General features: G+C 43.8%; 1 protein-coding gene across 1 annotated transcript; it reads left to right on the top strand.

The window, feature by feature from the left end:
• The first annotated feature begins 255 nt into the window (after positions 1-255).
• lonp2 (lon peptidase 2, peroxisomal) lies at positions 256-13,096 on the top strand. The gene is made up of 17 exons (XM_030366138.1): positions 256-585; positions 1,252-1,387; positions 1,670-1,783; positions 1,917-2,048; positions 2,455-2,577; positions 2,904-3,067; positions 3,169-3,263; positions 3,508-3,626; positions 3,775-3,914; positions 4,580-4,721; positions 5,125-5,275; positions 7,796-7,922; positions 8,357-8,499; positions 9,050-9,135; positions 10,838-11,045; positions 11,154-11,344; positions 11,659-13,096. Exons 1-17 carry the CDS (start codon positions 356-358, stop codon positions 11,887-11,889), a joined length of 2,532 nt encoding a protein of 843 aa, XP_030221998.1. The 5' UTR covers positions 256-355; the 3' UTR covers positions 11,890-13,096.
• Positions 13,097-13,531: the final 435 nt, after the last annotated feature.

Raw genomic sequence — 13,531 nt, 5'->3', positions numbered from 1 at the left:
TTGCAAATATGCAGTTGCCCAGATAGGCCTACTAATATTTAGAGTTAAGCCGATGTACTATTCTGCAATGTACAATTAGTTGAGAAAAAATAGATTTAATATATTACATAGAAGGGATACAGATTCATAAATGGGTTGGGTATCTATATTTACAGTAAATAGTAACCAGTAAAAAAAATACGCTTCGGTAAATACAAAAAACGTTGCCCTTTTGCCCTGCCTACGTTTAAAAAGTGTGTCCTTCGATAGACACCGTAGTTCCTTGTTATGACTGCTATGTCAAGCAGAGGTTCGGCAACGCTGGTTGAGATAGGCTTTGAATAGTTCTCTCCAGCGGTTCGTTTGCAGTCCAATAATGTCTAATAACGGTATTCAGATTCCGAGACGTCTTCCTCTGCTCTTGACCCATGAAGGGGTGCTGTTACCCGGTTCCACCGTGCGGATTAGCGTCAACACTCCTCGGAACATGCAGCTTGTTAAGAGTCGCTTGTTGAAGGGGACTTCGTTAAAAAGTACCATCATCGGAGTGATCCCAAACACCAGAGACCCTGACCATGACACAGACGATCTCTCCCCTTTGCATAGGTATGGTCACCCTGTTATAACACAACGAATACAAAATGTTATCCCTGTGATACATAGTGCATACCTAGTTTTCCAGATTGGATTTTGGCCAACCGGGTCATTAAAATACATCTGTGGATCTAAATAGATATTCCAGTAGTTTTCACTCAGGGACACCTGCTATGATTGTTTCATAACTTCGATAAATGCCCTATACTCTGTCCTCTGTGTTGTGTTATTTTACTTGTGTTTTCTTGTGTTATTCTGGTTATTATTACATACAGCTGTTGAGTTAGTTGATGACTTAACCACATGAAATGAGTCTGGCCTTTATGGAAATAATAATGGAATGATGATTGTAACCTTTCATCGACAATTTGAAGTAACCTGCCATCCATTATGGAAACCTATTCCCCTGCCATGCTGGATAAACTTCAACAGACCGTGAAACGGACTTTAACCTAGAAGTTATCGATTTAACAACAGTGTTATCATATCAGTCTTGCTTGTATTTGTCAATACGTATCTTCTGTCAAAATTTTATGTATGTCATGCATGTTTCTCCAAGTCATTGTCATAGCAATCTTTTGGACCTTGGTAATCCGCATAACATTTTTTTCCCTAATTTAATTAGAAGGCTTCTGGAGTTCTGCTTGTACTTTCAACATGCCTTTTCACTGTCCTAAGCATTGGCACAGCAGGACTAGCAGTGCAAGTGGTGGGGAGCAACTGGCCCAAACCCCACTACACCTTGCTCATCACGGGATTATGCCGGTTTCGTGTCACTGCTCTGCTGAACGAACGACCCTTTCCTCTGGCTGAGGTGAAACGCCTACATTGCTAGGCTCTTCTCAAACTGATCTAGAAGCCTAATCAGTTCACATAGTTTGATAGGGATAAATGGTTAATCGAAACCATACCATTTTCTGAGGCCATCATTTCGTAGAATAGTCATGACAAGGATTTATAAAAATTCCGTTATTTCTGAAATGTGAATTCAACAAGTAGTAATGTTAACACAATATGCAGTCATCGTATGTTTTGAGCACATGCTGGAAGAACCGTGTGTGTTTGCTGAGGCCAATGTCTCCATGTTTACTTTTAGGTGGAGCAGCTGGACAAGCTGGAGCAGTTTTCACCCTCTATTAGCCTGGAGGAGACGGAGAGGGACGGGGAGCTGGGGGCTCTATCTCAGGCCTTCTACACGGCAGCTCTGCAGGTAGCTTCAGTGTGACTGTGGCCTATAGCGGCTCTGATTTATAGGTTATCACCATACAGGGGATGAGCAGAGGTTTGCACGCCCCTCATCAGTTAACACTAAATCACCGCACGCCGTCTGTTTTTGTGTGTAGTTGGTAGACATGCTAGACATGTCGGTTCCAGTGGTCGCCAAGCTGAAGCGTCTGTTGGACAGCCTGCCCAGGGAGACTCTGCCTGATGTGGTGGCCTCCATGATCCGCAGCTCAAACAAAGAAAAGCTACAGGTGTGCTCTCTGTCTGGCTGTCTGTCTGGCTGTCTGTCTGGCTGGCTGGCTGGCTGGCTGGCTGGCTGGCTTGCTGTCTGGCTGTCTCTTCGCTTGTAAATATAAATAAGAGCCCCTGTGCATTACTTAATAAGATTGTTACATCACGGCAATTGCAAACAAACGTTGTCAGATTCACATACGGACATTGTGGCTATATTATAAATTACGTGTATTATGGGTGTTGAGTGAGGTCAACAATGTTCACAAATCTTCGATGGTGTGTTCTCTTTCCATTTTCATTCACTCATCATTTCATATATCGTTATCTGATATTATTTACCTTTTAAATCCTCCATACAATGTGTTGCTGCGTCCCATTGTGCATAGTGTCCTGTGTGTGTCTGATCCACGTGTGAACCCGTAGGTGCTGGATGCAGTGGGCCTCGAGGAGCGCTTCAGGAGGGCTCTGCCCCTGCTGACCCGACAGATAGAGGGCCTGAAACTGCTGCAGAAGAGCAGGAAGCCCCGGCCCGATGACGAGAGGAGGGTAACGGAGCGCACACGCATGCAGGCACACACCCGGGCACGCGCAAGCACTCGAAGCACTGATCTGTCAATACAATCAGCTTGATGGAGTTTGTTAGTACCCAAACCGCAGAAGCCCTCAGTTTACTGGTTAGGCATTCAAATGAGAAAGAATAAGGCATTTCCCAGCATCTGATAAAACTGAATTAGAATTGATCTTAAATGCCTCTAAAATGTGTTGCATGGTGTCAAAAAAGACTTCCTTTAAAAAAAGAGATTACCTCCTCCAGCCTATACCCAGGAGAGTGTTTTATGGCTTCAAGTCGACTCTCTGTTCCAACTGCGCAGGTCTTTTCCGTGCGCAAGGGAGGGGCGCCTTCCGGGCGGCAGTTCTCCCTAGATGACGAGGCGGGGGAGGAAGATGGGAATGACTTCCAGGTCCTGGAGAGGAAGGTGCATGGGGTCAACATGCCTGAGGCCTCCCTCAAAGTGTGCCTCAAGGAGCTCAAGAGGTGTGTGCTGCACCTGTGGTCACAGCCCCCTGTAAAGGGTCCCTTGACTTCATGCGCTTAGAACGTTACTATTTTTTTGTTCTGTTTGTATTTATATTCAGACTGAAGAAGATGCCCCAGTCCATGCCTGACTACTCCCTAACCATAAACTACCTGGATCTCATGGTAGAGCTACCTTGGGACAGGAACACAAAGGGTATATTACACGCACACGCACTCTCATTCACTCACTCACACGTAAACACTAAAAAATCCAATATCGTGGCTTAATTAGTGCAGACAGTGCAGTTCAAATACAATGTTAATCCTCACCTAACCCTAACCGGTGCCCTGCATGGTTGAGTGTGCCTTCTTTCAACTCTCACGGAAGTAGATCTTAGAGCGGACGCTTCAATGCCATTTTGCTCCACGTCCTTACAACCGATGCATTCTCTGTGCAGACCGCCTGGACATCGGCGCAGCCCGGGTCCTGTTGGACAACGACCACTACGCCATGGACAAACTTAAGAGACGCGTCTTGGAGTATCTGGCTGTGAGACAGCTCAAAAACACACTGAAGGTTAACCATACGCCCCTTTGCATAGTGCATGGTGTATATTGTATGAAGCACACTACAATGTATGCACAGTAAATAATAGAATAGAATGTATGTGCTGCTCCATATGTTATGCTTATGTGTTGGTTGTGTTACTTCAAACCATTTCAAGGGCCCCATCCTGTGCTTTGTGGGGCCACCTGGTGTGGGCAAGACCAGCGTGGGACGTTCCATAGCCAGGACGCTAGGCAGGGAGTTTCACCGCATTTCACTTGGAGGCGTCTGTGACCAATCAGATATCCGGGGACACCGGTAAGGAAAATAAAGTTTTGCATTTTTTTGGATGCTCTGGGAATATTTAAATCTCTCAAATTATTGTACAAAGAAAACCAACTAGGCTTAGAGTGTTTTCAAAACAAAACCGATGGCTACAAAGCTACATTTATTGATTTTATTTTAAACCCTGATTTACATATATTATCCGCGCTGTTGGACAACCAACACTGCCCTGGTAAAACTAGACCAAAACCACTATTTCATCAATGTGTTGCTATTTTGTGTGACTTTCCCAAAGCATGCGTGGTAATGAATAATCGACTATGTCAACGTAGATGGAACACAATGTTTGTTTGTTGTAAACAGCATGTTTGTTGGTTTTAGGGAAAACCAAATATTTGTCTTGAACAATGTTTTCACAAGATTTGAATAAGTAATTACAATTGTAATTTTTTAGCAATTTGGTTGCATATACCCTAAAAGCCAGAATAAATATCCTTGTTGTTGCCACCAAGTGTTTCAAACAAATCCGCTGTGTTTTCAGGGTTGTACCCTTAATAATACATATATTAAGAAACATATACGATATCAAAGTATGAAGACTAAATTAATTGTTTACAAAAAAAAAAAGGCCAACATACAGTAAACAGTTCAGTGAAAAAACCGATGTACCTCATTTTCCTCATGTTCCTATTGGTCAGTCGGACATACGTGGGGAGCATGCCCGGCCGCATTATAAACGGTTTAAAGACGGTGGGCGTCAACAATCCCGTCTTCCTATTGGACGAGGTCGACAAGCTGGGGAAGAGTCTGCAGGGAGACCCCGCAGCTGCCCTGCTGGAGGTAGGACGGCAGGACATGTGCCTTATTTAAAGTGAAATATCACACAAGATAACACACAATAATTAAGAGAAATATGTCTCATTGGCCAAATGAACACACCATTTTTCCACCATTTCATTCATCATTTTGGAGTCGTATGAAGTCGGTCATCTGTTCTATCTAGAAGATTTAGATGTTTAACACTATTGACAAAGTGGCAGTCAGTGGGGCAGCTTTTCTGAAGCCAGTATTTTGTAATGGCCTTTTTACTTGCTGCCATCAAGATCTTTAGAGGGTAGGTATGACCTTTACTCAGCCTGTCCAAGATAGAGGGAGGTGAATGTTGCTACCACAGGTGCTTAAAGGCTAGCATACTGATCATGTGAAGGCAACAGCAACTATCTACCTTTCCGTTTCCTCTCAGGTCCTGGACCCTGAGCAGAACCACAGCTTCACAGACCACTACCTCAACGTGGCCTTCGACCTCTCCCAGGTCCTCTTCATCGCCACGGCCAACTCCATGGCAACCATCCCCCCTGCGCTACTCGACAGGATGGAGCTGCTGCATGTTTCAGGTGAGGCCGGAGCAACATGAACCATGGACAATTCTCTTCAGGCATGAAAACGGTTCTTCTTGACGGGAGAAATTCAGAGAAAATATTATAATAAATATAAATTATTATTATTAAACGTTTTTTTTGGGATGTGCAGTGCACACACATATATTAACAAGGGGTTAATGTTGCCCTTTTTTCAAAGTCGTAAGTAAATCATGCACACAAATGTTTTTGAACGAAGATCTGAGGGAGCACTATTAACTTAAAAGAATGTTGATTTTAATTACAGTCAGTGGGGAAGTTCAGGGGTTTTATCAAGCAAGGTCAAATGCAGTTACATAGCTAATTTTAGCAAACCCTTAGATTACATAATTAGACTTAATTAATTTTGCTGGGCACAAGAAAGAGTTAGAGAGCATGCCGCTCTGCCAAAGTTGCAAGCTACACAAAACCTTATTTGTGAAATGTATTAGCAAAATGCCAGTAGATTTAAAATCTAAATTCAGCATGACCAAAACATAGGTTGATTTTGGTTGGATGGTCTCTTTTGGCTGCGGATAGTTTGTTTTAATACAAGGGACGATCAGTTGAGGAGAGCAGTTGAGGAGCAGTTGAGGAGAGGAGAGAAATGCATGGGAGGGGAGGGGAGGGGAGGGGGGAGCAGTGGGCATTAGCTAGTGTGTGTTAAAAACTGGAGCATTATAGGAAGGAAAAGTCTCATTCCTGGTCGTTTCCTGTGGCACCGTGACCACTTGAGGGGTCAAATGTCAGTGGAGATGCTTATCTTCCAAGAGGCCAAGCTTGTGCTGTGTGCTGGTCTGTGCTCTGATGTTCCGTGGCTTGGAAACATCACATATAAAGGGTGACCCCGCCGTCGCCCTGTCAATAAAAAAAAGGGAAAGGACATCTAATGAAAGCGTTCCGATTTCATCAGTGTTTCTAGATAAAGCAAAGGTCAGACCCTCTCCCTGTCCCCACCTAGACGTGTACGGCTTCCATAACCAGATCATTTGAGCCCCATGTTGCTTATCAGGTATATTCGATTAGTCATTTGATTGAGTTGATACCAAAAGCCCTCGACTAATGCACTTTGCCAGGAGCACCTGATTACTGCACACCAGCGGATGTACAGTCAGGATAATCATACTGTAGTTATTCTATTTTCTGTTTAGGTTGTCGTAATTAATATTAAATTTCCGTATACAGTTACGGTACTTTGAGGAACCGAGAGCCAGGAAACAAGGAACACAGCTGGAATGAACAAAAATGGGTTTTCTTTGACCTGAATATATATAAAGCAGGTAGTGGAAACAAATAGCCCAAAATAGAACTTAAGTCAAAATAATCTAAGATGGATGATAGACTTAACATAAACATACCGAGCCGTCAATAACTGAAACCCAAGCAAGACCTACAATGTCCGGGAGATGAACTCAATGATCAGCTGCGTCTCTGGTTGGTCATATTGATCTTTATTTTTGGGAAAGGCTAAATGAGGTCTAAATAGGGATGCCACAAGTCATTTTGGGGTAACTGGAGCTCTTTAAGGATGCACCTGCACTAGGCTAAGTCATTATGCAACGGCGGATGATATGGACAGGGGTCTCTCCGTTCCAAAGATGGGCTGCTGGAAACGCATCTTCACCCTGTTCGTTCTTACCAATTGGTTTCCTGCAGGCTTTATGAACATGGATATTACTTCACATACACATTACACATTTTACTTCATTGCCAAGGTTGGAATTGAAATAAAAAATGGTCATCCCATTGAGAATGGTTGCTCACACTCACCCTCTTGTCCACCCATATTTATCTACATTAGTCCCCAATCATTATGATTGTATGGAAATAATTGTAGATCATGTTGATTTTCTTTTGTTTTTGTGAACAGCCGAATGGTGTGGCGCTTATAATGTTGCTGCCGAAAGCACTTGGGGGATGGCATAGATTCTCCCAATCTGTCCAAATAAACACACGTGCATCTCAACACTCTGTGTTGGCGAAACACCCAGCCCTCGTATACACATTATACAAGGGTGTTTGTGTATGTGACATATACATTACTTGATTCCATCGACTAGTTTGCAGGAGAAAGTCCCTTCAGTTCAACTTGGGTTTGCAAAGTTGCATCTAAGCGGACCACAAGACTTTGAGAGTGAACCACAAGGACACAGGGGAATCGGTGGGTTGAAATGCAGACTTATTGTCCATGTTCTTAAGTTAAGCAAACAAAGCACATCATCCCCACATTAACCTCAGACCAGCTGACCGGCGACATTCCTGGATACCTCGGAGTCAGTGAGTCCACCGTGAACTCCACATTTGTACCAAAATAAGGTTGACAAATATCTGGTCATTCAACGGGGCCAACAATCTCAAATATATAAAGTGTATAGCTATAAAAAGAATGCCATGGTTGTCACATTGATTTGTTGATTTAATTGTCCAGCTTGAAAATGTAGCTTATAAAAAAGAATATACATCCTCATCCCGATTCCTCCAGCTATAAGTTGATCTAAATAGCTATAACCCCCCTAGGCTACACCCAGGAGGAGAAGGTGGAGATAGCCAAGCGTCACCTGATCCCCAATCAACTGGAGCAACACGGCTTAACATCCGAGCATATCCAGATACCAGAAGACACCACGCTGGATGTGATCCGCAGGTCACACACACACACACACACACACACACACACACACACACACACACACACACACACACACACACACACACACACACACACACACACACACACACACAGAGAGATCAGAGTGATTGCAACAACAGTCTGGTCCACAGCTGGACAGAGCGACTAACTGAGACACCTGTGGGACGGGGAAATGTACAATGTGCAAACATGGGAATACTGAACCTAGGTACTCATTAACTAGATTGTTAATTAAGGCAGTGTTTTGGTCCAAATTTACTTAACAGTGAGGGAATTCAGATTCAGAGCAGGTAGGGGGTTATGTAGAGGTGGGAGGTGAGCTCTCGACTCTAGTCCTTGCATAATTCTCCCTGAATCTTCCTTCCCTAAAGCCTGGTTGATATTTATATTGTGTGTGTGTGTGTGTGTGTGTGTGTGTGTTTCTCTAGCTATACCCGGGAGGCAGGTGTCCGTTCCCTGGAAAGGAAGATCGGTGCACTGTGCCGTGCTGTGGCTGTGAAGGTGGCCGAGGGTCAAAAGGTCACAGAGCCCAAGCACGAGAGTCTAGACGGCTCAGCTCAAGAGGCGAGAGGTCAGAGCCCTATATATATAAAACTTTACGTTGCCAATTTAGGGATGCAGTCTGAGGAAACTGTTTATGAGTGGTGCTTATGAATGTGTGCACACATCTTTTCATTGATGTGAGGTGACGGGACCTCGCTGCTGCCATGTGGCGCACCTCCTCCCCTTCAAAGGTCCATAGGCTCTGAACACACACACAAGGCCTTTTCGTGGCGTCTATGGAGACAGGCCCTCTCCCACTTGCTCGCTTTCAGTGTGTGTACGGGGGTCTGTGTGTGTCTGACTTTGAGGTTGTGTATGTGCGTTGGTCGTCAATTAATCCTGCAGTAAGTAGTACTGTACCACGGGGCCGTTTACAATGACAGACATGAATTACAGCCATTATTGTCCCATGTAGATGAAAGGGAAGCATTCTTGGGCCCTTTCATTGTTCTTTGGTGACGACAAACTAGAAGGGAGTATCACAGGGCAAGTGACTCTTTTATGCGTTGTAACGTGTGATGTAATGTGTGTGTGTGTGTGTGTGTGTGTGTGTGTGTGTTGGATGGATGGATGGACAGACACTGCAGCACCACCGGAGAGGCCCATAGTAATCGACCACGTCGCCCTCAAAGACATCCTAGGAGCGCCGCCATTCGAGATGGAGGTAAGGGGGGGGCATCAGAGGGCAGCCTCCGTCCACGGTGCGAGCACGTTAATTCTGGGTTTGGGTGAAGAGAGAGCAAACCAACAACTAGGGAGGTCTTAATGATTTCAGAGTCAATTTGGTCAAATAATATCATTCCGTGCAACTTTCCTTTTCTTCTCCTGGTTTTATTCTGTCTCTTTAATCTGCGCCGCTGTCCTTCCCCTCCTCCCATGCACCCCCTACTCTCCCTGGGATTTCACAGTCAGCCCCCCCTCCAACCCCTCTTCAAAGCCTGAGATTCCACAGGCATGGTGGTAAAACAAGGCATATCATTCATACCATCATGTTCTCCATCACAGGAGTCTCCCACAGAAGTTAATAGCTTCTCAACCCCCTGTTCAATGAGGTCATACTGAGCCAGGCCCTACCAAAGACGTTCCAAGTTGATGTGCTGGTTTATGTTAACCCTAACCTAATGTGTTCCTTCTCTCCTTTCTGTCGTTCTTTTTGAGTACCGGTATACATAAATCTGGCCGGGGATCCTTCCATACCATTCACTTGCACTTTGGCACCTTTAAGACATGATTTAATTATTTTACACTTTAAGAACTTGCTTTTAATACTTGCCCGTAGACTTGCTATGCCCAGTTGTGGCATTGGGCCCTGTCAAACTAACTTTGCAAATGGCATGCACTTTGTAGAAAAAGGCTGCAAAGTAGGAATATGTGCAAGCGAAAAATCAAAAGAATGTTGATGTCTACGTGTCTAATCATTTTCATTAGCACAGCCCTGTTAAGTTGTCAGGATCAAAGAGCAGGATTAAGAAATTCACATTGTAGGGGCTGACTTGTTTCAATCCCTTTGAGGACCGAAAATCCTGTGTCACATGTACAAGTGGTTGTGAATTAAGTGGATTGCCAGTAGACTCATGAGTGAAACTGCCATTGAGCTAAAAACATTTGACCGATGCTTGGTTTCCTGTTGACTGACCATAATCGGGTCAGTCAACAATCGGGTCATTCAACCCTAACCCTTACTATTTAGGATTTATCACCAACAAATAAATGTTGTTGGCCATATGTCGCCCCCATCTGGTCAGAAATTGTACTGCCCGGAAAAATACCTTATCTTAAATTTTTGAGTTGACCCTTGATTACTTGGTTAGCAACATCCTACAGAATCGTCTCTACCAAATGTGATGTACAAAATGTGCATGTCAAAAATCATTATGGTAATCTATTAATGTATATATAACTTAACACATCTTTACTGAATATATCTACGGGTAACATTTATCGGTTGCCATGTTATTGGTCTCTGAGCATTTCTAAGTAACTACTGTTAAACATTACACGATTAACGATCAGCATTCAAATAATCTTGTGCTTCAAAACATTTATAATGTTCAAATTTAAGAAACTGCAATTGATTTTTCTGATACTTCTCTTCCACTAGAGGGCAGTGGCAGATCTGCTTGCATTAAACACCAGACTTATCACATCCATATGTCCGTGCCTACCGCTAACATGCTGGCTGCTATACCCAATTATCACAGCTTTGTTGCCGGGCAGAATCATGGACATATCATGGAAGCATAATCTCTTTGTTAAAATGTCTATATATATTTTTCTTTTCAGATGTTATAAAAATGATATACATAAATTCTAAAATTAATTCTGAGAGCACCAACCATATTTGTTTTGTTTGTCCTTGTTGCTAGGTATCAGAGCGCCTCACGCTGCCTGGTGTGGCGCTAGGCCTGGCCTGGACCCCTATGGGGGGGGAGATCATGTACGTGGAGGCCAGCCGTATGGAGGGGGAGGGCCAGCTCACCCTCACGGGACAGCTGGGCGACGTGATGAAGGAGTCTGCCCACCTGGCCATCAGTTGGCTGCGAGCTAATGCTAAAAACTACCAGCTTACCAATAGTAAGCATGCCCTTGCCACACAATCCCTGAAACACACGCACACAGACAAAACCAAACCGCCTATTCCATTACGTGTGTGTGTGTGTGTGTGTGTGTGTGTGTCTGTAGTGGTGGGGGGACCAGACCCGCTAGACGGTACAGACATCCACCTCCACTTCCCTGCTGGAGCGGTTACTAAAGATGGACCCTCTGCCGGCGTTACCATAGTAACCTGCCTGGCCTCACTGTTCAGCGGCCGATTGGTCAGGTCGGACGTGGCCATGACGGGGGAGATAACGCTCCGAGGACTGGTGCTGCCGGTAAGAAGTCTGATGTGGAAAACAAATGTGGGCTTTGATGCGTTCAACCTCAAAAGCAAAGCATCAGGGATACTAGTGTTTCACATGCGGCCAGTCTTAGCCGTGAGGGAACTCTCTTCTCTAAGGTTGTCTAGCTCAATAATGTGGAGTGGACTGAGTTGCTGAAGGCTCATCTGCTAAAAGCCTAAGACAGAGTAAATAATACAGTTAAAAAAAGTTCACATTTGACCGAATAAAAACAATTTGGAGGTCTGGGTCAGTGCCATCCTATCCCATGTCACATCCCGTGCGTGTTGCTTTGTTTGGAACCGCAGGTGGGCGGCATCAAAGACAAGGTCCTGGCAGCCCACAGGGCCGGGGTGAAGCGCGTCATCCTTCCCAGGCGCAACGAGAAAGACCTGGAGGACATCCCGGCCAACGTGCGCTCCCAGCTGGACCTGGTGACGGCGGGAAACCTGGAGGAGGTGCTGAACGCAGCCTTCGACGGCGGCTTCGCCAGGGCGGCCAAGGCTCCGGAGAATCCCCGGGTCACCAGCAAGCTGTGACCCCCACGGCAGGCGGACGCCCCGGCTACATACCCAGACTGTAAACGCTGACATTTAGTTTGGGCATTTACTTTGGAAGTCTTAATTCCAGTGTTAATTACCGTAGTTTGATTGACGTTGCGGTTGTGGTGTCCTTTGAAATCATGGAATAAGGTTTTGATTGCGCAAAACATCATGGCTAAAACATTTTGCCTATGCAATGATGGACACCTTTAGTTGCAATTATTGTTTAAAATAATATTAATGCTTTTAAAAAAGTGACCAGTTTAGAGTAATACTGCATACCTATTCAAAGCTACTTTATCTCAGCACTGGCAGAAGTTGATTTTGTTAAAAAATATTAATAATGGCAATGTCATTAAATAGCTATCATGTTGATATATCAGTCATATTCATTTAGTAGATTTGGTTATTGTAAGACATTGAGATTATTCAGATTCAGATAACTTTATACAGGCTGCAACTCAGTCGACATACAAAAAGGAGATAGTTTAGCTGACACTTTTTTCCCAAATGGACTTGCAGTGAATATGGAAGCAGCCATTTATGAGCAGGTAGGTGTTCAGGGTGCTCAAGGCTGAGCCCCATTAGGATGAGGATCCATCTGACCACCTTCTGGCTCGGAGTCAAACACCATTAATGACTTACTATCCTTCCTATTCAAATGATGCTGCTATGATCTCAAAAGTCTTGTTTTCCCTAACTATGTATAACTGAATAGGTTTATTTTTAATAGGTTTTTTACAAGAAGGAGACCTGTAATTAAATGAGATTGATGTAAAGGTTTCTGCTGAAGGCAATGCAGCATTTGGTCGAAGTTATTGATATGTTGGATTTACATTGGGAACTAACATTTCCTTATTGAATGAGACCGTAAGCCCTTGGTTGGTCAATACCAGGAGGGTCCGTGTACACATATTTGAACTTTCTGGTCAATGTTGGGATACGTTTTACGGTTAATTTTGGCGAAGGGTTATGATTTAATTTGAGGGTTAGGTTTTAAGGTGTTTTCTGGTTCTTGGGTTTGGTAATAGGGTTTTTTATGCTCTTGTTTTCCATCTTATTTCCCCTCACTATTTTGTGATTTTTAGTTCTTTCTTTCTCCATGATGAAACAATGTCTTAGGGAAATGGTTGAAACTATGACTTATGCCATTCTAGGATGAATTAATACAAAGATATATATTAAAATAAATATATTAAAATAAGTTTTTGGCTATCCTAGTATGTTGGATGCATAGTGCGGAAGCTTCCTCACACTCAGCATCTGAACAAGAAGTAGACTGAAGGGGGACGGAGAGAGCAATGAGCACTGTGAAGGAGCTGCCCAGTTCAGCCGGTATTAACACCCACAAATGAGTCAAATGAATGTCACCTGTGTGACAGCTTTGCTGACAGGCCACTCTCTCTACTTTTTTGGGGAACAACGGCTATGAGCTATTTATATACTACTCTTGTACCAGGTGAGAAGAGTTTAAGCCATAAGGTTATCTTGGCCGAGTTGCTCATTTAGTTGATCACTCAAATTTTTTGCAATAGCTTCCATGTCTTGAAGTGTTTGTCTAATATCCATTTTGATTGCTTCCTATGGTATTTTGTTTTATTATGGCCAAAATGTAATATGCTGGTCATAATATAATTTA

This window comes from Gadus morhua, chromosome 9 (genome assembly GCF_902167405.1).
Source record: "Gadus morhua chromosome 9, gadMor3.0, whole genome shotgun sequence".
Lineage (NCBI taxonomy): Eukaryota > Metazoa > Chordata > Actinopteri > Gadiformes > Gadidae > Gadus > Gadus morhua.
Note: the sequence above shows the minus strand (reverse complement) of the source record. Positions and strands in the feature narration are given on the sequence as shown.

Excerpts from the sequence above, each read along its gene's own strand:
- lonp2 (XM_030366138.1), top strand. The coding sequence starts at position 356 with ATGTCTAATAACGGTATTCAGATTCCGAGACGTCTTCCTCTGCTCTTG. Across the intron at positions 3,264-3,507 it reads TTGGGACAGGAACACAAAGG|ACCGCCTGGACATCGGCGCA; the intron begins GTATATTACACG and ends TTCTCTGTGCAG. Across the intron at positions 11,046-11,153 it reads AAACTACCAGCTTACCAATA|TGGTGGGGGGACCAGACCCG; the intron begins GTAAGCATGCCC and ends GTGTGTCTGTAG.